At 44.4% G+C, this 22,834-nt stretch overlaps 1 protein-coding gene across 1 annotated transcript; it reads right to left on the bottom strand.

Moving 5' to 3' along the window:
• Positions 1 to 1,013: 1,013 nt before the first annotated feature.
• nxpe3l.6.S (Neurexophilin and PC-esterase domain family member 3 like gene 6 S homeolog) lies at positions 1,014 to 11,674 on the bottom strand. Its single transcript, XM_041567712.1, has 8 exons — positions 11,574 to 11,674; positions 6,988 to 7,345; positions 5,961 to 6,093; positions 5,407 to 5,843; positions 4,618 to 4,835; positions 4,341 to 4,411; positions 2,569 to 2,775; positions 1,014 to 1,552 (listed from the first exon to the last, which is right to left on the bottom strand). The coding sequence occupies exons 1-8, from the start codon at positions 11,672 to 11,674 to the stop codon at positions 1,014 to 1,016; spliced, it is 2,064 nt and encodes a 687-aa protein (XP_041423646.1).
• Positions 11,675 to 22,834: the final 11,160 nt, after the last annotated feature.

Raw genomic sequence — 22,834 nt, forward strand, 5'->3', positions numbered from 1 at the left:
ATAGTCTTCTTCTGGAGAATGGTGTAAAGAAAGAGGAGACCTTTCAATGCTAAATAAGTGGACAACAGACCAATCCAGCTTTCAGGCAAACTAAGGGCAAGGGCTGATTCACAGGGCACAATGCCACCAATACGTTTCTTGTATATTCCCCCATCCCAATCCTCTTCATTTTTAATTTTACATCATTAATCCCCATGTTCTCCTTCAAGAGGCTGATGTTTGAGTTTGTTTGTGTGTTGCATTTCTATTTAGATTTGGAGGAATGGAACATAGTCTGAGGTTTAGTCCTACAGTACATGGGGCGAGAGATTCACCTGGAGCATTTACTCCCCATCCAAAATGGGACATCGAATACCCCTAAATACCCTCTACCAGCTCCAGTGTTAGAGTAAATGGGAATTGTGCTAAATATAGACTATTTGAACCGAAAAGTGCTCTGAAAACTTTCTCTGCCCACAATAAGCACAGTGGGCACAGGTACGATTGCACCCTCGGTGTTACACCACTGACTATGTTAACTAGATTTTCAAAAAGGACAGTTTTTAACCACTACCCCCTTGACAATACCCACTTATAGTTTCATAGTAACACCTTATAAGTCCTTGTATTGGGGCTCCTTGGGGCCAATGTTTGCGAATCAAATGTAGAGCTGTCTATATGAGGTGCCAACGTTACATGTAATGCCCCAGAGCACATAGCAGTATAAATTCAGTACCAGCCATATTTTTATTCCTCCAGAATACAGTATATGCACATAAACATGCACAACAATTAGACTTCTCTTGGTGCCACAAGAATGCCACCCAATTAGAATATACAGAGCAATACAAGCCTTTCTGGCTTTGGGCTGAGCTTTTTGTGCTCTGCAAAATTTTAGTTGCCAGCTTGTCCTATTGGTTGATGATGTTCTCATTTGCTGAAGGAAACTGGTCACTTTAACAGAAGAATGGGATGGTCTTTAATGGCATTTATGGCTAATTTGATGATGGCCAGATTGTGGCCTGACTTGTGTTTCATGTTGGACAGATGAATGACAACAGTAGATCAATCTCATTCTTGACAATGACTGGTGAAGGGTGGAGGTCCTGGGGTAGGTAATGGCAGGAGGTCATTTGCCAGTTGTCCAGTACAGTAACAGGCAACTCTGAGAACATGGTCCTCATTACCAGGTCCAACTGAAGGGACAGCCAATCACTGCCGTAGGCATACTTGTATCCGGTGTTACCAGACTTGATGAAGACCTTGGTCAATGGACTGCGTTTCATTAGTCGGAGAACAGAGTCGCGGATATTATGGAGCCTGTTCACGTAAACTTTTACAGGGTATAAGATAAAATGGGCCATGCAGTTTATGACAATCACCAGCCCTTCTCCACCCAACCGATCCAATTCATTTGCTACAAAATGAAGGTCTTGTTCATCGCCAGTTGCCAAGGTTAGTGCAGTCTGATGCCCTTGCCATTGAACTGCAAACTTGTGCTTTGTGTCTACTGCCAGAAGGGGCCCCGGTAGAGTGCCTGGGAGTTTCACATACAGATTTATTTCCAAAAGAGCTGAAATTACATAAAAAAGGGGGAAATTAATTTACGGGGTTGATGGTCAATAAAACCACAATGTAAGACTATTTCTTTCCACAATAGGGAAAGTAGGACATGGGTCACACTGGACTCTCTTACCCAGATGGGCCCTAAGTGGAGGAGGAAGGGAGAGGATATGCAAATACACCTTTCTGTTGTTATGTAGAGAGAAAAAGGGGACACCACAGGTTTAATATTGACACATGAAATGAGGAAGTATAGTCAGATATGGTCTTAGGTAGAGCAGTGTTCTGTGACATTACTTTGGAGATGGCTTGGTAAGCTAAGACCAGGCTACCAGATAGTGGTCCAGATCTCCTCCAGTAGAAACGCTTTAGGCAGTTTTGGACTAAACCTCAATATATTTTCAGTACTACCTCCATCTATCAATCTTTATGTGGAGCGCAAGGCTAGTCTTTATGAGCTTGCTTTACTATCTAACATTCATAGAACATACACCTGACAAAGCTAGTCCTGTATTCAGATTATTCCTCATTAACGGGGTCCCTGTTCAATAACTTTTACTAAAGGGTTGTCCCTCTAGGGCAGAATTCTTTATTGGACCTTGTTGACACAATACTCCCTAGACACATGCACCTGGGCCAGAAGATGGAGTCCAAAGTTTTAGCATCAACCCTTTCTAATAACTATAGCTTTGCACTCTTCTTCTTCCCTGAACAAAGGTCTTATCTCTTGTATAAGCAAAATCAATTTCCAGTGAGGTCATGAAGAAGAGTGTGATGATGGCTAAAGAAGTAATGTCTGAGGCCACTGATGAATGTGATTTTGGGGGGGAGCTGCAAGTAGAGTTACATAATTAAAACTGGCTGACCCACCACAATTTATTTGATATAAAAGGGAGACAAAGCTGGGTGGGGTATATGGTATGGACATGTGAAGCTGCCCAGACCCAGTGCAATAATAATGAGAAGTTGATTTCCTATGACTATTTAAACAATCACATGACTAGGAGAGTGATATATAACACTCACATGGTATGAAGTCTTTCAGATATGTCCACCACTGCCTAGATGTTGAATCTCCAAACAAGTAGATGGCTTTGCCAGCCAGGCATTGTGTAACTGCAGATGGACTGGGGAAAGCTCTGTTCCTGCAAACACGGGACTGCCAGAAATCCTGGTAATAGAACCCAGAAGGGTCTAGCGTTGGAAGACCAGGAGAACAAACACCTCTGTTATCTGAAGGGAACAAGAATATTATAACCAATCAAAACATTTCCAGCTGCAGCTCTGTATGTCTCTCCTGGAGAACTTCTGAATATCCAAATCCTATTTATCAGCCTTGAGGGGTAGATATACCTTAAATATATTTTATATGGGTATTCATTATTTTTATTCCAGTGACTAGGGTGGTGCTGTTAGGTAGGGGATCCCCTTGAGGAGGTTCTAGAGCAGGTTCTCCGAGATGGTACTCATCTCTATATACTCACCCAACCGCTTACTACGCTCAGGGGCGCGCCGCCAACGAGGCGAGTTGAGAAACTCGCCTCAGGAGGCACGCCGGAGAGGTTTCCAGGGGCGGCAAAAAGCCGCTCCTGGTACCTTTAAGAGCCAAATTTCCGGTTTTTAAACTGGAAATTCGGCTTTACTAACGCGAGAAAGCGCAATTGCGCTCTCTGCATTAGAGTTCCTGCCTCCCCTCCCGACTGGTAAACCGGGGAGGGGGGCGGCATTGCAGGAGCCGCCTCAGGCGGCATTTTCTCCTGAATCGGTGCTGACTACGCTCCTCTACTGACCTGCTACTCAACTCTTCTCTCATTACCTCCTCACATGCTCACATTCAAGACTTTGCAAGGGCTGCACCCCTCCTCTGGAACTCTCTCCCACGCTCTGTCCGACTTTCTCCCAACCTTTCTACCTTCAAGAAATCTCTTAAAACGCACTTCTTTCGAGAAGCCTCCCCTCACTCTGCTTAACTACCAAACGCAACACCACATACAATACCACATTTCTCACCCACTTAATTCAATCTTGCCCACTCCCACACCTTGTGTATTACTCCCTTCCCTTTAGAGTGTAAGCTCTTTTGCATAGGGCCTTCCTCACCTTTTGTACCAGTATTGATTGTGATGTATGTAACACCATATGTTCTATGTATTTAATTCATGTGATTTAGTTGTATAATCACATTTACTTTACAGTGCTACGCAATATGTTGGCGCTATATAAATACATAATAATAATAATAATAATGATATTCAGGAGTTTATTTTCTTAGGGATGCTATATAAGGGGGGGGGCAGTGGGCTACTTCCTCTTTAACTGATGTAAAGGTGATAATTGTGGATAATGCCTGGGAATCTGATGTCTGTCAATCTCAGCCAAGGTAGTTGAGCAGGCTGTTGTTTCACCACCTACAAGAGGTTCCTGCTACTCAGGATTGAATAATTAATTAATTGGTGTGGTGCTTATCATAGTGCTGAGCCAGGGTGGCCAGTAACTGACTAATATCACTTGGGGTGCAGTATATTATATTCACATTCTGTATGGCCTGTATATGGGATCATTGATAAGATCTCCATCCTTCTCCAGTTAGCAAGATCTGATCCGAGTATCAGGGTACCAACATTCGTCTAATTCACTTTCAACTTTTCCAGTAGGCTTCCAGTAGATCTAGCCCCTTATCTGATAAACGCCTTTACCTGTAACCTCTCATCCCATAAAGATTCAGGTAAAAGAAAACATTTCTGTTCTGAGACAACAGACCAGCATCGTTCAATCTAGAAGAAACAACATCCACTTACCTGAATTGTTGTTGGAGGACAGGACATGGAATGGGTCAACTTTGGATTTGATGAGTTTCTCCTTTAGAGGCCTGGAATTCCATAAAGGGACAGAAGAGGAAGAGTTAGACACCAGCACCTGCACCACAGGGGCACAAACTAATCCAGGATCACAGGAGCTGCTGTTACTTGTACTTAATATTGGGCCTGTATGGGGCTGCTTAGGCCACTGAGTACTTGAAATGACAGAAGCTGTTTTGAATCTCAGCCCAGACATGAGTGCAATGGGGAAACATACTTATCTAGGAGTCTCGGTTCCTCTGGCCTGAGGGTATGGTTATAGATTCCTTCTAAGTGCCCTTTGTACTCGCTGCAGGGATTATGGGTCTGATGCTCACAGTACCACGTCTCTCCACTGTCTGGGTCACGAAACTCACACACATTGGGTCCAGGCCAGGGCCACACGTGACACTCCATTATTTCTGTAGTCCCACCAATAGCCCCAAAGAAGAAGACCTGTTTCATAAAAATGTTCTTATATCAAAATAAAGAAAATGAATTGTGTTCATCAATCTGTAGATAAATCTAGTCGATAAAAACACAAATAAAGAGAGGAGGTTTGTAAGAGAATATGTAGATAAAGAAGTGAATTGAGAATGCTGAAGAACTTTGAAATGTTCTGGGGAGGAATGGAGTTGGTGGATGTAAGAACGGTGATTGGACAAGAGAAAGGACACTGTGTAGGGGCAGTCAATACACATTAGTGAGAGATTTGGGTAAGGACATCGCTTAGGCGAGTGAGATGCAAAGGATAAACTGGAATCATCTGGAGCGTGTAGAATGAGAAATGGCAATTATGGGTAGGCCAATGGAATAATTTGGTTTCACGAGGATAAGTTGCAGTTAATTAAAGATCTTAAAATTTAAGGTGTGGCCACTGATGATTTGTTGACAATTGTTTGGAAAGAGAACGAAGAAGGGAATGAAGGGAATGTTGACTGTACGTGAAATAATTTGAAATTTGTGTTTTCTATAATCATGTGTTTGATTTTAAAGACTGAAGATATATTGGAACTCTAGGATTAACCTTTTCAAGATGAGTGTTCCTCAAGATTTTATAGACAGCTATGGCCTCAGTGGAATGGACAAGTGTTATGGAGATCTCCACTTGCCCCGGCCAGAGCAGTAGGAAGGAGGCCGTGTAGGTGCCGTTTCTATGGTCTGTGACTGAGCCGGTGACTCCTGCTTTCAGCATTGGGGAGTGCAGTTTGGCCTGAAAATAATCCCCTCCATAGGCTTTTGGTCGGCCTTTGTGGTCCTGAGCTGTGATGAGAACTTCTACATACTCTCCAACATAATATGTGGCACGTGGGAACAGCATGTGGAACTCTGTGGTATTTGGACTGGTGGAAAACTCATAATCTGTGGGACCTGGAGGTTCAGGCCACTCAATCGCCTTCATCACGGTCTGAAGTTCTTGTTCCAGTGCTGTAGAAGATGAAGATTCATTGCTTTGGGTCATTTCTAGAGTCTGATGTTTTTTCTCCAGTGCTTGAGAAGATTCATTACTTTGAGTGTCTACTAGAGTCTGAAATTGTTTCTCCAGTGCCGTGGGAGATGACTTGTTGCTTTGGATGATGCTTGGGGTTTGAGGTTCTTTCTCCAGTGATAAAGAAGATTGATCATGTGGAGTCAAATGCAGCCTAAGATACCCCTTAGGGGCAGGGGGAGGAATTTTCCCAAATGGTTCTATCCACAGAAACCTATAGAGAACCTAGAGAAAATAATTTCTCAATCACATGATTTATTGAAAGATTTAAACATACAAAAAATAAAATCCCTCTCGTGTAATTATGGTGACGTGAATACAACCCCATATTATTGTAGATGTAGATGCATGGACCTCACTGTGTCTGTTCACTGTACAGGGATCAGATATATAGGACTAGTGTCTGGGGAGAATTTTGTGATTTGCACCTAAGCATCAGATACCAGGCACAGGTTGTCCTGGACTTGGGTTCTTGGGCTGAAGGCCTAATAATTAGAAGGTGAATGTAATATTGAGCTTTGCTATTTACTGCAGAACCTATTCTAAGGCCCATACAGGCAGCTTTGTACAGGTAGTGGACCCAGAATGGGCTTTTCTAGATATGGAGTCTTTCCGTAATCTGGATCACCATACTTTAAGGGTTAGTTCACACAAGGAGATTCGGGGAGATTTTGTTCGGGTTTTGACTAATCGCCTCTATTTGTGGGCGACAATCTCCCCGAACAAATCTCATCGTGTGAACTAAGTCTGCTAAAAAATCATTTCAACACGAAATAATCCCATAGGAATGTTTTGCAACCACTAGGGATATATACGTACATACAAGATACTGTTTGATTTGATTACAAGGAAAAAGAAAATACTTTTAAAATTTTGATTAAAATGAACCCAATGGAAGATGGACTTCTCACAGTTGGGAGCTTTCTGGATAATGGTTTTCCAGATAACTGTATTGTTATGTAACACTGGGTATTAGAGATCACTACAGCCCCTATTATTTAATATAAGGATAATAAAAGCCGCCAAGGAGTAACATATTGTATTTATATAGGGTTCATTCTCAGAGGTCCTCGTGTCCTTGATATAAATACAGTATCCTGTAATGACTCATTCACTTACCCCAGAAATAAAAATCAGGCAGAAGAGTATTATAGTGGAAATTCTTTCCCTGCCCAGCATGGCTGTTGTCCTTCTCACCGACCAATTCCTTCTCACCGACCAATTCCTTCTCACCGATCTATTCCTTCTCAATGACCAATTCCTTCTCACCGTCCAAATTCTTCTCACCGACCAATTCCTTCTCACTGACCTATTCCTTCTCACCGACCTATTCCTTCTCAATGACCAATTCCTTCTCACCGACCAAATTCTTCTCACCGACCAATTCCTTCTCACCGACCTATTCCTTCTCAATGACCAATTCCTTCTCACCGACCAAATTCTTCTCACCGACCAATTCCTTCTCAATGACCAATTCCTTCTCAAAAGGAGTTATCCACCTGGAAAATATTCAACAAGTTAGTCCAACACAGAGTAGCCATCATTGCTCAGACAAATAAATGTGTGGGGCCCATAGCTGGATACATGGACTGTGTGGCCAGTAAGTGTTTGGGAAAGTGATGTATTTGAGTCAGTGGCACATTTACCCCTTAATTACACTAAAGCCGAGTGCATGAAGGCTGCAGGTAGGTGAGGACATAGTCTTTGGTGCTCATCTTTGGCTCCTAATGGGGAAAATGCTGCTCTTCCAGTGGCTCCCACTGTGTTTTGTGAGAAAAGGGTGGTCTAGACAGGTGCCACCAGTCAACTGAGATGGCAGATGTTCTCTATGTCAAGAAGTGCCTGGTAGGCAGGTGGGGACCATGGGCAGGAAAAAGAAGAGGAAGGTGCTTGGTGCCCCCACTTTGTTGCATCCTTAGTATGTGCCTCTTCTGCTAACCCCTAGTTCCAGCCCTGGTGGTAAACTTGTGTGGCATCACATTGATTTTGGGTTTGATTTTGGCTAAAATACAAGCTTTAAGGTGATTTACTTTGGAGTTTGTCAAAATATGTACCTTGTAAAAATCCATGATTTTCTGGGGTCAACTTACTATTTGGGGCAAACCTTTGCACTGCAAACTAAAGGTGGCCATACACGATAAGATCCACTCATTTGGTGAGGTCGCCAAACGAGCGGATCTTTCCCCAATATGCCCACCAACGACAGGGCCCTAGGGCCAAACAATCGGATTATAATGAAGGAAATGGGCACTGACGGGAGGAGGACCACATCAACTAGCCAATGTGCTCCTCAATCACATAGAAAAATCAAACCTCGTTGATCAATATCTGTCTGATTTTTGGCCAGAGATTGATCATAGAGACCTGTTGGAAGCTCCATACATGGACAGATAAGTTGCTGAAAGGACAGATATCTGCAGCTTTAATCTTCCAGTGTATGGCCACCTTAAGGTTTATATTCTGCTGCAGATCATTGTACATTCAGAAGGAACTATGTATATCTGGTAGGGATGCACACAATGCACTAGTTTGGATATGCAAATTAGGGGTGGGAAGGAGAAAACATTCTTACTTCCTTGTTTTGTGACAAAAAGTCACGCAATTTCCCTCCCTGCCTCTAATTTGCATATGGAAATTAGGATTCAGATTTGGTTCAGCCGCGCAGAAGGATTTGTATGAATCCTGCTGAAAAAGTCACATTCTTGGCCAAATCCTGATCCTGGATTCGGTGCAATGCCTAATAATTGGCCCTGGTGTGCGGGGGTGGGGGGCACTTTCCAAATTGGTTGTCTTTTTACACATATATTAGAATATTTTTTGTGACATATTTTATCTATATCCCTGTTAATGGGAAAATATCTGAGCTCATTCAGTTGCTCTATGGACTTAAAGTAGCTAAACCCTATGGGACCTGCCACAAATAATATAAATCTATTATTTCAGAGACATGTCACACAAATGGAAAGAAAACCAAGATAATCATATGAGCCATTTCCTAATCTCTTCCTAATACTCATAATGTCCCGTTACCCCCTCCCCCACCATAGGGAATCATGTCAGTAGGATAAGATAGAAATGGAGCTGATCCAATGACTCGGAGCCTCAGAGTGAGATAAGAAAGAAACAGATGGAGCTGGACATGTCACCGCTGCTTGTAGCAATGATGAAGATGGAGAAACAATCTGATTTTGGTCTTCGTTTGTACATTTTTACTTATTTTGAATTTCAAAATGCCCCTCCCACAATAAAGAAAATAGGACCAATTGCAAATTTCCATAGAATTCTATTGTCTATATAAATGTGGAAAGTCATTATACATTGAGTAATGAACTCAGCTCCCATATTAAATGTAATTATCAGGTTCTATCCCAGTCTCTCTGTATAAATATCCCAAGAACTTAATATTTATCTGTAATCTACGGTGTATCCTGTGCTTGAATGGCTGCCCCCATGGCTACACAGCAGCTTGTTTATATAAACTATAGTAGTACTTATCTGTTATCTACTGTGTATCCTGTGCTTGAATGGCTGCCCCCATGGCTACACAGCAGCTTGTTTATATAAACTATAGTAGTACTTATCTGTTATCTACTGTGTATCCTGTGCTTGAATGGCTGCCCCCATGTCTACACAGCAGCTTGTTTATATAAACTATAGTAGTACTTATCTGTTATCTACTGTGTATCCTGTGCTTGAATGGCTGCCCCCATGGCTACACAGCAGCTTGTTTATATAAACTATAGTAGTACTTATCTGTTATCTACTGTGTATCCTGTGCTTGAATGGCTGCCCCCATGACTACACAGCAGCTTGTTTATATAAACTATAGTAGTACTTATCTGTTATCTACTGTGTATCCTGTGCTTGAATGGCTGCCCCCATGGCTACACAGCAGCTTGTTTATATAAACTATAGTAGTACTTATCTGTTATCTACTGTGTATCCTGTGCTTGAATGGCTGCCCCCATGGCTACACAGCAGCTTGTTTATATAAACTATAGTAGTACTTATCTGTTATCTACTGTGTATCCTGTGCTTGAATGGCTGCCCCCATGTCTACACAGCAGCTTGTTTATATGAACTATAATAGTTACTGGTCCTTTAAAGTAATAGTCGCACCAGTGCATCTGGGCCCCGGGAGGTGCAAGTCACGTGACTCGGCTGCTGGATTTTCATTGGTCTCTTATATCATCATTGGTCCAAATCACAGGATTAACCTACTGTGGGGGGGGGGGCATATTAGGCAGAGAGCCACTCGTTTACTGTCCTTGTCCCATGAGCTTATGACATTGGGGCACTAATTAAAGACAAAGAGAAAAGAACTAGGATAGAGGCAAATAATACAATAAACTCACCTGTGTCCCCTTGGTCTGCTGTACAGTCATTACTCCACTGGTGCAGGTACAAAGAGTTTTATCATTTTTCTGCTGTAAATATCGACTAATATCAAATATTATTTCCCTTTAATGTCCACTCACCCTGGGACTTAATAGTCTCCTGCTTCTTCCATCAACGTCTCCTCTGATTCTCTCCCTGCTCTTCCCTTCAGCTTCACCGATACTTGTTACCCCACCCTCCGAGCAAATGACGCTGTGTAACTACTCCTGAAGCTTTTCCCTTTACTAATTATTGTTTTATGAAATTTAGTTATACAGACACTAAGCTTCTGAATTGTGCTTAGTACAGGGAATACCTATGCTGCCATAGTTTTATGGGATCTCTCTGTACAGACTATGAGCAAACTTAGGGACTGTTCCTGCTGAATTGTGCTTAGTACAGGGAATACCTATGTACCATAGTTTTATGGGATCTCTCTGTACAGACTATGAGCAAACTTAGGGGCTATTCCTGCTGAATTGTGCTTAGTACAGGGAATACCTATGCTGCCATAGTTTTATGGGATCTCTCTGTACAGACTATGAGCAAACTTAGGGACTGTTCCTGCTGAATTGTGCTTAGTACAGGGAATACCTATGTACCATAGTTTTATGGGATCTCTCTGTACAGACTATGAGCAAACTTAGGGACTGTTCCTGCTGAATTGTGCTTAGTACAGGGAATACCTATGCTGCCATAGTTTTATGGGATCTCTCTGTACAGACTATGAGCAAACTTAGGGGACTGTTCCTGCTGAATTGTGCTTAGTACAGGGAATACCTATGCTGCTATAGTTTTATGGGATCTCTCTGTACAGACTATGAGCAAACTTAGGGACTGTTCCTGCTGAATTGTGCTTAGTACAGGGAATACCTATGTACCATAGTTTTATGGGATCTCTCTGTACAGACTATGAGCAAACTTAGGGACTGTTCCTGCTGAATTGTGCTTAGTACAGGGGGAATTTTTCTTTATTAAAGTCTTGCATCCTGATACAAAACAACTAATAAAATAGTATTCCAAATAAATGTCATATATACATTTTCAATAAAAACATTTACAGAATAAAGCTATTTATATTATACAGTTATATTCTGTATATAAATGGTCACATTTCAAGTTCAAACTTCAAAGCAAAACAAGTGGCATAGTCTGACTGACACTCTAATCATAACAAACAAACATAATGACTCCAGGAAGGCAAAAGATTGGGCTACTCACCTAAAACTGTATGAGCCCTTTCAGAAAAATAGAAAATGGCAAAATCTACAGGGGTAAAAAGAATTAGCCCAACACCAAAGAGACATCAGGATGAGCAAATGACTCACGGTGGGTCAAACTGAATGCCCCTCCATAGACCCTTCAACCTTGCTTCATCCATCCTTTGTCTCTCCAAAGAACGTCTCTTCCCGAGCTCCCCCAGTATCATTTTCACCACCACTGGACAGGGGAGGATTTCACGCCTCAGAGAAACCTTGCACCGTGCACTCCAGGTGTAAAAGCGGACAACAGAGCTGACTAAGAAAAGAGTGCCCAAATCATAACCCCTGTGTCGCTTGAATGTCCCATAGGCCCACTCCTGGTAACTACAACCAGAGAGGCAAGGAATGGCCAAGGCAGCAGAGACTTGTTTGTGGACATCTATGTTAAAGGGGCACTGAAGTAAAAAGTGGTCCATTGTCTCCACCAGAACATTCCTCCCGCGGGCAATCACGGTCATCGGTGCGTCTGTACTTCAGATTGTCATTAACATAGAGCTTCCCATGGAAGGAGCGCCAGACGACGTCCCTAAACTTCGGGGGGACCCTTGGGGAGTTGATTAAAGAGAGCCCTGATCTCAACACTTCGTCTGGACAGTCCTTCAGGGCCAGTGATGCATGAAAGTAGGAACCCAAGACTCTCCCGTCAATCTCCCTTCTGGGAGAAGCCCTGATCTCCCCAACAGACACACACCACCGCCTCATCACTTTCAGACTCACTACAACATAAGGTGGGAGAGCGTCACGAGGAGCAAGCACGCTCTTTACCAAGCCGCCTCTCTGCCAGCACTCAAGATAAGGAAGGACCCAAACTCTGAAGATCTCCACCCACAAAGGAGGCTTCTCCAAAAGTAGGTTGTTATAGTTGTATTTAATAAAGGTGTTCACAAAGAACTCAACGGGGTTCACCATACCGAGACCCCCCTCCTTCCTTTGTAGGTAGGCAACATTCCTTTTGATGAGGTTTGTCTTATTCCCCCATAACAGTTGGAAGAAGAGACCTTTGATCTTAACATAGAAAGCCTCTGGCAAAAGGCACACGTGGCTGAGATAGAGAAACATTGGAATCAGGTAGGTTTTGATGAGAGCCACCCTTTCTCTGAGGGTATATTCCAACCCTTTCAACCGGTTCACCAGAACAGTTGCGGTTTCCACTTTACCCTTCCAGTTTTGTCTGGCGTAATCAACATGATCGAATTCAATGCCAAGAATTTTAATTTTGGGCTGGGCCACTGGGAAGACACCCGGGAGACTGAAGGCAGGATCTCCCTTCCCCATCCAGAAAGTTTCACACTTATTCTGGTTAATCAAGGACCCGGAGGCCCTTTCGTAGTCCCTTAGAATACTTGCCACAGTCTCTGCCTCCTCCCCACTAGACACGACTACTGTGACATCGTCTGCATAAGCGGAGACCCTCAGGGCCCTCCCAGGAGACAGAGGAACCCCCGCTAATGCATCGCCCTCTATCCGCCTAATGAGGGGATCAATGGCAAATACATAAAGCAGAGGGCTCAAAGGACAGCCCTGTCTGACCCCAGAAGACACCCCATGCTCTCCCCGGACCAACCATTCACAAGCGGGAAACTCTCGGCCCCTTTATACAAAACTTTTAGCCAATTTATAAATTTGCCCGGAAGACCGTACCTGTCAAGGAGTAACCAGAGATACTCGTGGTTTACCCTTTCAAAAGCCTTTAACTGATCCAAACTCAGCAAATACTTACCCCACTCGCAGATCTTGCACCGTTCTATGACCTCCCGGATGTCAAGGACAGCGGAAAAGGTGCTGCGGCCTTTCACAGTGCAGTGCTGAGAGGGGGAAAGAAGCCTTTCTGCAAAAGGTAAAAGGTGTTTAAACATGACTTTTGCCAGAATTTTCCTGTCTGTATTAAGAAGAGCGATGGGGCGCCAGTTCTCAACCTTAGACTGGTCCAAACCCTTGGACAGGAGAATAAGAGCTGAGTGTCTCATGGAGGGAGTAGGCCCTCTTCCAGGGTGCTATTGAATACCTCTGTGAGACGAGGGGCCAGGATATCAACAAACTGTTTATAAAATTCGGCCGTTAGGCGTCAGGCCCTGGAGATTTTTTCAATCGCTGTCCTGACCTCCTCAACTCCAATCTCACTCTCCAATTCATCAAAAGGAATGTTCTCATCCTGCAGAAAAGGGATCTCTTCCAGAAAGGAAGACATACTTGGCCTGGGAGAGCCCCTGCCCCTTCAGAAGTTCAGCATAGTAGTTCTTAACAACTCTGAGAATACCAGGGACCGAAGTCTCTAGCACCCCAGCCTCATTTTGCAAGCCATGTATGGACTTGCGGGAAAACACTTCCCTACAGTTTTGGAAAGGGTCAGGCGAGTGGTGCTTCCCGTAGTCCCTCTCCAAAACCAGGGAAGAGTACCTGTCATACTGATACTCCTTCATGAGGGCACGGACCCTGGCAACTTCCCCACCTTGGCCACTATCAGACACCAATCTGTCTAACTTTCTCCTGAGAGCTTGGAAGGCACGTTCTTTATCAATTTGTATTTCATTAGCTAGGCCTCGAAAGACTCCTGCTGCCCTCTTTTTGACCATCTCCCACCACTCTGCCTTAGTGTTGCAGAAATCTAACAAGGATTCTTGAGCCTGAAAAAAATCCCTGAAGGACTGATTTACAGGAGGGCCGAATTCAGGCGCCAAAGACCCCTTCCCCTCGGAGGGGACTCTGAGACATTCAAGGACACACCCACCATACAGTGATCAGAGAACTCCACAGCTGTCACCACAGGAGGAGACACTATGAAGTCCTGATTAACAAAAAACCTGTCTATCCTACTCCTACACGTTCCTCTAAAAAAGGTGAAACCCGTGCGGTTAGGGAAGTGGCGAATGTGCACATCCTCTAGACCGGCCTGACTAACTATGCTATTAAGGAAGATACTATCATAGCCCAGCCGACCTGCGGCACCTCCCCTATCCATAGGCCTAGTCACGGTGTTAAAGTCACCGCCAAACACTATCGGCTGGGCTGTAAAAAGAAAGGGCTTGATCCTGCTAAACAGCTCCCTCCTCGCCTTCAGTGTGTGAGGGCCATACACATTAATAAGGCGAAGATTCTGCCCGTTCAGCAGGACGTCCAAGACCAGACATCTGCCCATCTCTACCTCAATCACCCGTTTGACTGTTACCTTATTGGTCTTAAAAAGGACCGCCACTCCACTGTAGGTCTCGGCCACAAGAGACCAGTAGGAGGGACCGTGTGTCCATTCTTTTTTGGCTCTATGGAGCACCTGTAGATTGCATAATCTGGTCTCTTGCAAAAATAAAATCTCTGCCTCAATTTGGGAGAGCAAAAAGAAGGCCGCCTCCCTTGCGCCTACAGACTTAACGCTTGCGACATTAATGGTCACGACACGTATTGGAGGGGGTACAGCCATTTACAGGGTGATTAAGATGATGAGGTTTCCGCCCTCCTTTTTGCCTTCCTATCATCATCAGAACATTCCCTCTTTGCAGAGATACCAAATGGGAGTTTCTCTGCTTCAGCAGGATCAATTTTTTCAAAATAAGAGGAAGAGTCAGAACTTGCAAGTTCCCTACTCACACGCTGCTCCTCCTCTTCAAACTCCTGCTCCTCATGCTCTACCCTCTCCCCCCAAGATAATGGGGCAAATCTATTTGCAGATAGGGGAATTAGGCCACCCCCCTCCTCCTGAACACATGAGTGGGCACTTTCTGCACATTCCCCATTACCTTTTTTTCTGTGATTCCCCCCATTCACAGTCTTATAAGCCTTCTTTTTGGCCTCAGCAGCTTTAAGGGGTTTACCTGCCATAACCCAATCCCCCAATGTGTTTTTAACAATGGAAAGAGCCACACTTGGCAGTTCAGAAGGGGGGGGGTCTCCTGAACTACTCCTTGGGGGATTGGTACCTGACCTCTAGACTGCCCCCTCCCTCTTCCCCTTCCCCTCATGGGCCTAAAAGATGTAGGAGGCTGTGGGGTTTCAGAAGGCTGTGGTGTTTTGGGAGGCGATGGAGTTTTGGGAGGCTGAGATAGACTGTGGGGGATGATTGGGTCAGGATCTGGCACAAGAGGAGTCATCGCAACAACCTGACCCAGTGGGGCTTCGGTCTCAGGCTCCACCACTTCCATCCTGAACTCCTCATCTATGCTTTGCCACGACATAGGACAGGAACCGTACGCATGGCCAAGCACTCCGCACAAGTTGCACCTTATACTTTTAGGACAGTGTTTGGCAACATGACCTACTCCAAGGCACATGGCATATTTCAGTAGATCGCAACTGATACTGAAATGCCTGGTGGAGCCACACTTCCAACATTCCTTGGGTTGGCCGAGATAAAGGCAACAGACTAAATCCCGGCCAATGTATGCAGAGCTGGGGATGTGCTGGGGGACATTGCCTACAGTGCGCAGGCGGACTTTAGCTTGCCAGCTCCCCGTCCATATCCCCCTGTACCCAAAAACCTTCTCCAACTCTCCTATCACATCCCCATATCGTTTGAGCCAAACCTTGAGATCTGCAGGGGGGATGGACTCATTCTCTAGAAGGATGGTGACCTTACAGACCCTAGGTCTAGATATAGGAACAGCTCTAAAACCCTCCCACATGCCTGAGTCAGAAAACTCCCTGAATTTGCTCCAAAACTCTTCTAACTCCTGGACTCTCATGAAGCTGATGGAATAGTCTTTGAAAACCTTATTATGTACAAAACAATTAAGGTCATTAGCAGAGAAGCCCATATCACAAATCTTGTCAATAATGATGTTTCCATCAGGCAAGGGTCCCTCCCCCTCCCACTGTAATCGCACCACAATCTTACGGCGTCCAGAATCTGAGGGATACATCCTCCCACGCCGGGGAAATTGCGCCACTGCGGGTTGATCCCCGCGCCGCACACGCACCCCAGTCATAGGCACATTTCTTTGTCTCGCCCCATTCACTCCCCCAGACTCCCTGCCACGCACAACATTTGCAAAACTTTGGCCACTCGCCCCTTCATTCACTGTACTCACACCCACCACTGCAACATTTGCTTCACCTGCACCCAAAGTACTTGTACTGACACCCACCTCTTGCACATGTGACACTTGCACAGCCTGACCCCCCGACACTTTAGCCCCACTCACATTCTCAGATGCACCAACAGATTTTATTTTCTCAGTGCACTCACCAGCCGAAACCTCAGGCATCCGCTCACTGATCTCCTCACTGCACTCACTGCACTCACTCCCACGCACACTCGCACCTCCAGAAACAGCAACGTCCAGAATTGCTGAACTACAAGAGTCCACTTTAGAGTCTTTTTTTTTCTTCTGGACGGCTGCTTTAGTGGCCTTTTTGGTCTTCTTCATGGTCATCCGCTTTCTTTTCTGATCCGTCTGATCCTCCTGTTGCCCAGCAACTGCACCTTTGCGCTGTGACTTCTCTTTAACGTGATTATCACTGCCAGCTCTGTCCTGCTCCAGATGTGATGTAGTGTGAATGGCTGAAGCATCTGGTTGCTGTGAGAGTTCCCTAACAACATTTGGGACATCTTGTTTCTCTGCGCTGTTATTTGCAGCAGTGTGGCAAAGTGCCTCAGTTTCAGGATTTTTCTCGACTGACTGCTCTGCGTTCCTTACAGATGGCACATTCCCAGAGTTCTCTGCTGCAGTCACATTAGCATTAGGTTTCTGTGCCCATGCGGCCAACACAGCAGGTGCCGACTGCACCCCGACATTCTCAGCTACTGCTGCTGTACCCCCAGATTGTGGGGCTGCCTGGGAGACTCCCAGAGACACGGGCTGATTCTGGGCCGGGGGCAGAGCAGGGAAATCACTTGCCACATAAATAAAGTCACTTACTTCAGGCTGATGTTTCTGTCTCCTTTGCTTCACCTTCTCCCTTGGGTCAATGTCCTCGATTTCCTCAGAGGAAAAGACCATTTTTTGTGGTCTCAGAGATTCTGCCGCTCTGATCTCTCTCAGAAGACCGGTGTTCCAGAGGGGGTACCAGTGGGGGTACCTGTAGGTGAAACAGTTGGGGTACCAGTGGGTGTAGCAGAGGGGGAGCCAGGGCTCCTTGGGGCTGGCTGGTATGGCTGGAGGGCCCCAGAGCTGTCAGGCTCCTCATCACTGGGTACCTCCTTGATCGCCCTGCTTTTAAGCAAAGCTTTGTATTTCTCCTCCTGGCGCCTCTGCTCCATCTCCCGGAACCTCTCGGCATTATCAAACGACTCCTTTACAGGACCAATTCCATTGCCAACAGTTTCCACCTCCTGCTCCAGACTGTGCAGTTTGTCACACAGGGCTGCAATTTCCACCCGCTTTTTAGGCCGGGCCAGACTGTAAGTCCTTGTACACTCATGTCTCTTGTTCTTTATCTGAGTCTTTAAAGCAGCAATCTCTGCCTTTTTCACCCTGTACCTCTGTATTCCTTTAGCCATGTTCTCATGGAATCCAGGGTCAGTTGGCTGCATGTTGGGGTTGAATCCAGCAACATGGTCAGAAGACTCCGCTTGGGGCCCCTCAGAAACCCCTTCTTTTGCAGAAGCACCCCGAGGCCTAGATGGTGTTGAGGCCTGGGACTTTCCTGGATCAGCTTCCTTGGAAGAACCACTCCCTCCAGGGCTGCAATTGCTCATGATTGAGTTAACGAGCACACACACAAACTGCTCTCTCCACCCAGCAGCAAACACGATCAGGTGATCACCAGTGGGCGGTCCTGCTGAATTGTGCTTAGTACAGGGAATACCTATGTACCATAGTTTTATGGGATTTCTCTGTACAGACTATGAGCAAACTTAGGGGACTGTTCCTGCTGAATTGTGCTTAGTACAGGGAATACCTATGTACCATAGTTTTATGGGATCTCTCTGTACAGACTATGAGCAAACTTAGGGACTGTTCCTGCTGAATTGTGCTTAGTACAGGGAATACCTATTCTGCCATAGTTTTATGGATCTCTCTGTACAGACTATGAGCAAACTTAGGGGACTGTTCCTGCTGAATTGTGCTTAGTACAGGGAATACCTATATGCCATAGTTTTATGGGATCTCTCTGTAAAGACGATGTACTAACTCTCCAGCACTAACCCTGTAGCAATAACCTACTGAATTATCCCTATATCCCAAGTCCTATAGCACCAACGCTATAGGGTTAGTCCAGTGGGGTTAGTACTATGGATTTACTAAAGCAGGGTTAGTTCTATAGTTCTCTACTTCTACTGTACTAACCCTATAGCACTAACCCTACTGTACTTACCCTGTAGAACTGACCCAGACGTACTACCCCTATAGCACAGGGATCCTCAACCAGTGACTCGTGAGTAACATTTTGCCCCCCAGCCCTTTGTTGCTCCCAGTCTCCTGTAGCTGCTGGTCCACATAGGGGCTACCAATAGCCAATAGCCAATCACAGCCCTTATTTGGTAGCCCAGGAACATTTTCAAGCTTATGTTGCTCCCAACTCCTTTTATAATTGAATGTGGCTAATGGGTAAAAGAAAGTCTCTAGCACTAACCCTACTGTAGTCATTCTATACTCCCCCCAATACTCACACACATACTTACCATTTATGAACAGTTTTTAAAAGATAACAATTTGGGCCAAAATGTAAGAATCACCCATTATCTTGGGGATTGATAGAAGCAATGGACCATTCTGTTTAAACATGAAAATATTGTCACGCAAAATATTTTCTTTTTGGCTAAAATGTCCTTGTGTCGCAGGTTCTGCCTTTTACTGAATTTACGATGATCTTGACACGTGGGAATTTACTGTTAAAGGTGAAGGTTAAACTGTGGGTTCACAAAACCTGTTCACTTGCCCAATTCCTTAGAGACCACAGGGTCAAGTTTGGAAGATTTATATTTGGTCACCGGCACGTCGTCCGTCTGATTCTTTTTAATTCCATTTTCATTTGAAGTTTTCAATAAAAAACACAAAAACCTTTGTATTATATCTTGGGATTCCTATGATGTATTGAATTGGAAACTCCTGTGTGTGTCAGAATTGCTGTTTAAACTGGTTGGAAGGAGCTCTGGGCTGTGGGACTACTGGCAGACATACTGGGAGCCCAGCAGAAAAGTAGATGGAGCTGACAGTTGAGATGGAATCCAGGCAGTGGTCAGGGCAGGCAGCAGGCAAATAAGAACAAGTTCAGGCCCAAGGTCAGGGCAAGCAGCAAAGATAAGAAAATCCAAATCACAGGCCAGGGGTCAAGAACCATGGAGTCAAAATAAGAGGGGGACCTAGGGATTGTGAGGAGAGGGTTGACCCCTTTCTTAAAATAAAATACTGGCAATACTGGGGGGAGCAGGACAACAAGGGGTCAATGTTATGACTCAAAAAGAGGTGAGATTATGATGTATAAGGGATTTAGCAGAGACTGAATGGGCCAAGGCAGCAGAAATTTGTTTGGGTGAAGGGTGAGAAGAGGTGAAGGGTGAGAAGAGGTGCAGGAGTAGACAGGGACAACCTGGGGGCAGGGATTGGGGGGTAGGTCAGGGGTTTTATTCACTAATTCACCAGTAAATACATTGCCAGTAAATTTGTTATACCAGCCCAGCCTTGGCATGACCAGTGAAATACCAGCCAGGTGGCAACCCTACTTGTGGCTCAATCTGGAGGAGTAGCGGCCGGTACAGAGCAGATATATAAGATCTAGAGTCTTCTCCATTCATAATAATTGTCTCTTTTATTTGGCAAGTAGGTTATTTTCCCTTGTCTTTGGGAGCCTAATAAACACATTATATTAGAAATATTTCCCAACGTCCCAACAGTCCCCACTTTCCTGCACTGCTGTGTCCCAGGAACACTGACTTGTGATGTAATGTTGGTAGTTCACCACTAGGCGGTGCCACAATGTATTAAATAAACACAGCAGGTCACCTTTTAAAATGATATTTATATTTAATGACAATTATTTGTGATCCAGCTTGTTGCTTAACCACTTACACGGTTTATTATGAGTTGCAATAATTGTAGGTATTCGATTTTGCAACAAATTTTATTGCCCCAGCGGACTGGTTAAGCCGGGTGTCACCCTGAGCTCTATTTGTCACAATTAAATCTCATTAATCTCCAGGGTTTAAACTGTCTACAGAATAATAATAGGATTTATAAGACTGCAAGGAACGGTGCCAAATAATCTTAGCAATTGCTTGTCAGGTGCCCAAACTGTGTTTTATTCCAATAGGTTTAAGGTGAATAACATAATGTTAGATTTTCCAGGTAAAAATCATTTCACAGTAATACAACTGGGCTGCATGTTAAAGGGGTTGTTCACCTTTAAATTAACTGTTAATGTGATGTAGAGAGGGATATTCTGAGACAATTTGCAATTGGTTTTATTTTTTTATTATTTGTGATTTAGCTTTTTATTCAGCAGCTCTCCAGTTTGTAATTTCACCCATCTGGTTGCTAGGATCCAAATTCCCCTAGCAACCATGCACTGATTTGAATAAGAGACTGGAATATAAATAGGAGAGGCCTGAATAGAAAGATGAGGAATAAAAAGTAGTAATAACAATACATTTGTAGCCGTACAGAGCATTTGTTTTATGGATGGGGTCAGTGACCCCCATATGATACCCGGAAAGTCAGAAGAAGAGAGCAAATAATTAAAAAAGGAGAAAAAAATAAATAATACAGACCAATTGAAACGTAACTCAGAATTGGCCATTCTATAACATAATAAAAGAAAACTTAAAGGTGAAACACCCGTTGAAGAAAGAGAAATTTCATAGGGATAAAAATGACAAAAATTTGGGGAAAGTTTATATGTGGATACTGAAACATGGCTTCTTCCCTAATAGAGCCAAGGAGAAATAGGAGGGGAAATATAAGGGTTAAAACAAGGAAGAGGGAAGGGTTAACATTTAGAAGAAACATCATCGTCATCATTTATTTATATAGCGCTGACAAGTAGTGATGTGCGGGCCGACCCTATACGCGTGGGACCCGGGGGTCGGGCGGGTTCGGGTCGATCTCGCACTGCTCCTCGCGGGCACCTTCAAATGCCGGCATCCGACTTCTGGGTTCCGGTTTTATAGTCTCACGTCTGCTCGCCCTGCCCCTTTTGTGACGTCATCAGCGGGGCGGCGCGAGTCTATAAAAGGACCCCCGGAAGCGGGTGCGGGCAGGCGCGGGTCATAGCAGGGCGGGTTAAGGTCCGGTGCGGGTCAGAGAAACCCTGACCCGCACATCACTACCGACAAGATACGCAGATTTAGTGAATTTGAGAGGGAGTTTTCGATGGTTGATACTTTTTTAAAGGTCAGAAAGTGACACACCTGAGTGAGGTGGAAAATAAATAAGTGAGATGGTCAAAAATCAGGTCTCTGTTTGTCCTCATGGAAAAAATAAAAGCCCAGGAGAAATAGAGACAGAGGATCTAGATATAAGGAGGGCAACAGAGAGAAATGTGTTTGTTGAGGCACAAGGAGCTTGAACTTACAGAGGTGCTTAGTTGGGTTTAAATGTCCCATGTAATGGTGCCAATTATTTAATAGATGTTAATAGGTTTATACACAAATGCACTTTGATGGGACATTTCTCTGAAGTTAAGGGGATGATCATGTTGGTAGGACAACTCCTGCTCTACTTCTGAACCTCCTCCTACTTTCTGGGATAGATGTTAAAGGACCCCCCACAAATAGTCATCTCATATGTGGCTGCAACATCAGAAAAACTTTTTGAAGTTTTTGAATTTTCAACAAACATCTCATTCCTGTATTTTTTAAACCAAGGCAATCCCAAAGTCAGAAGCAGGTACACCCAAGAGACCCAACAAATCTGTCCAACAAATACTGTATCTATTGTTGCAATATAAATTGTTTATTAGTGACGTCCCGTAACCTTGTTTTGTTTTTTACCTTCCTCTGCATCATTGTCATATATGTTATAGCTCCAACAAGTGACACAGCTGTGTACAATAATATGATAACAAACATGGGTTGTACAGAACATGAACAAACACTGAGTAATGAGAAGGCCTTGCTCAGAAGAGCTAACAACCTTAAAACATGGGGAGTGATTGACTATTAATCTATTGTTTATGAAAATCCAAGGTTTGAATAGTCAAAAAGGTGGTTCTGTAGGGACGTTTGAAGGTTTGGAAGGAACAGAGACCCTGATCAGGCAGAAAATTCACTTGGGGGAGGTAGTTCAGGAGAAGTCTCATACCTGGGATTGGGGTGAAGTGAAGGGAGGAGAAGAGAGGGGAGGTCAGAGGGCAGGGAGCAGGTACATTGAGATGAGAGCTGAGATGTAGGGGGGGGCTCTCATTGTTAAGAGCCTGAATGTCAGGCTAGAAGTTAGAGGTTTTATTTGGTGGATTTT

This window comes from Xenopus laevis, chromosome 6S (assembly GCF_017654675.1).
Source record: "Xenopus laevis strain J_2021 chromosome 6S, Xenopus_laevis_v10.1, whole genome shotgun sequence".
Lineage (NCBI taxonomy): Eukaryota > Metazoa > Chordata > Amphibia > Anura > Pipidae > Xenopus > Xenopus laevis.

Excerpts from the sequence above, each read along its gene's own strand:
- nxpe3l.6.S (XM_041567712.1), bottom strand. The coding sequence starts at position 11,674 with ATGATACTGGGGGAGCTCGGGAAGAGACGTTCTTTGGAGAGACAAAGG. Across the intron at positions 6,094-6,987 it reads GCCTGATTTTTATTTCTGGG|GTTCTCTATAGGTTTCTGTG; the intron begins GTAAGTGAATGA and ends TATTTTCTCTAG. Across the intron at positions 2,776-4,340 it reads GTCCTCCAACAACAATTCAG|ATAACAGAGGTGTTTGTTCT; the intron begins GTAAGTGGATGT and ends TGTTCCCTTCAG.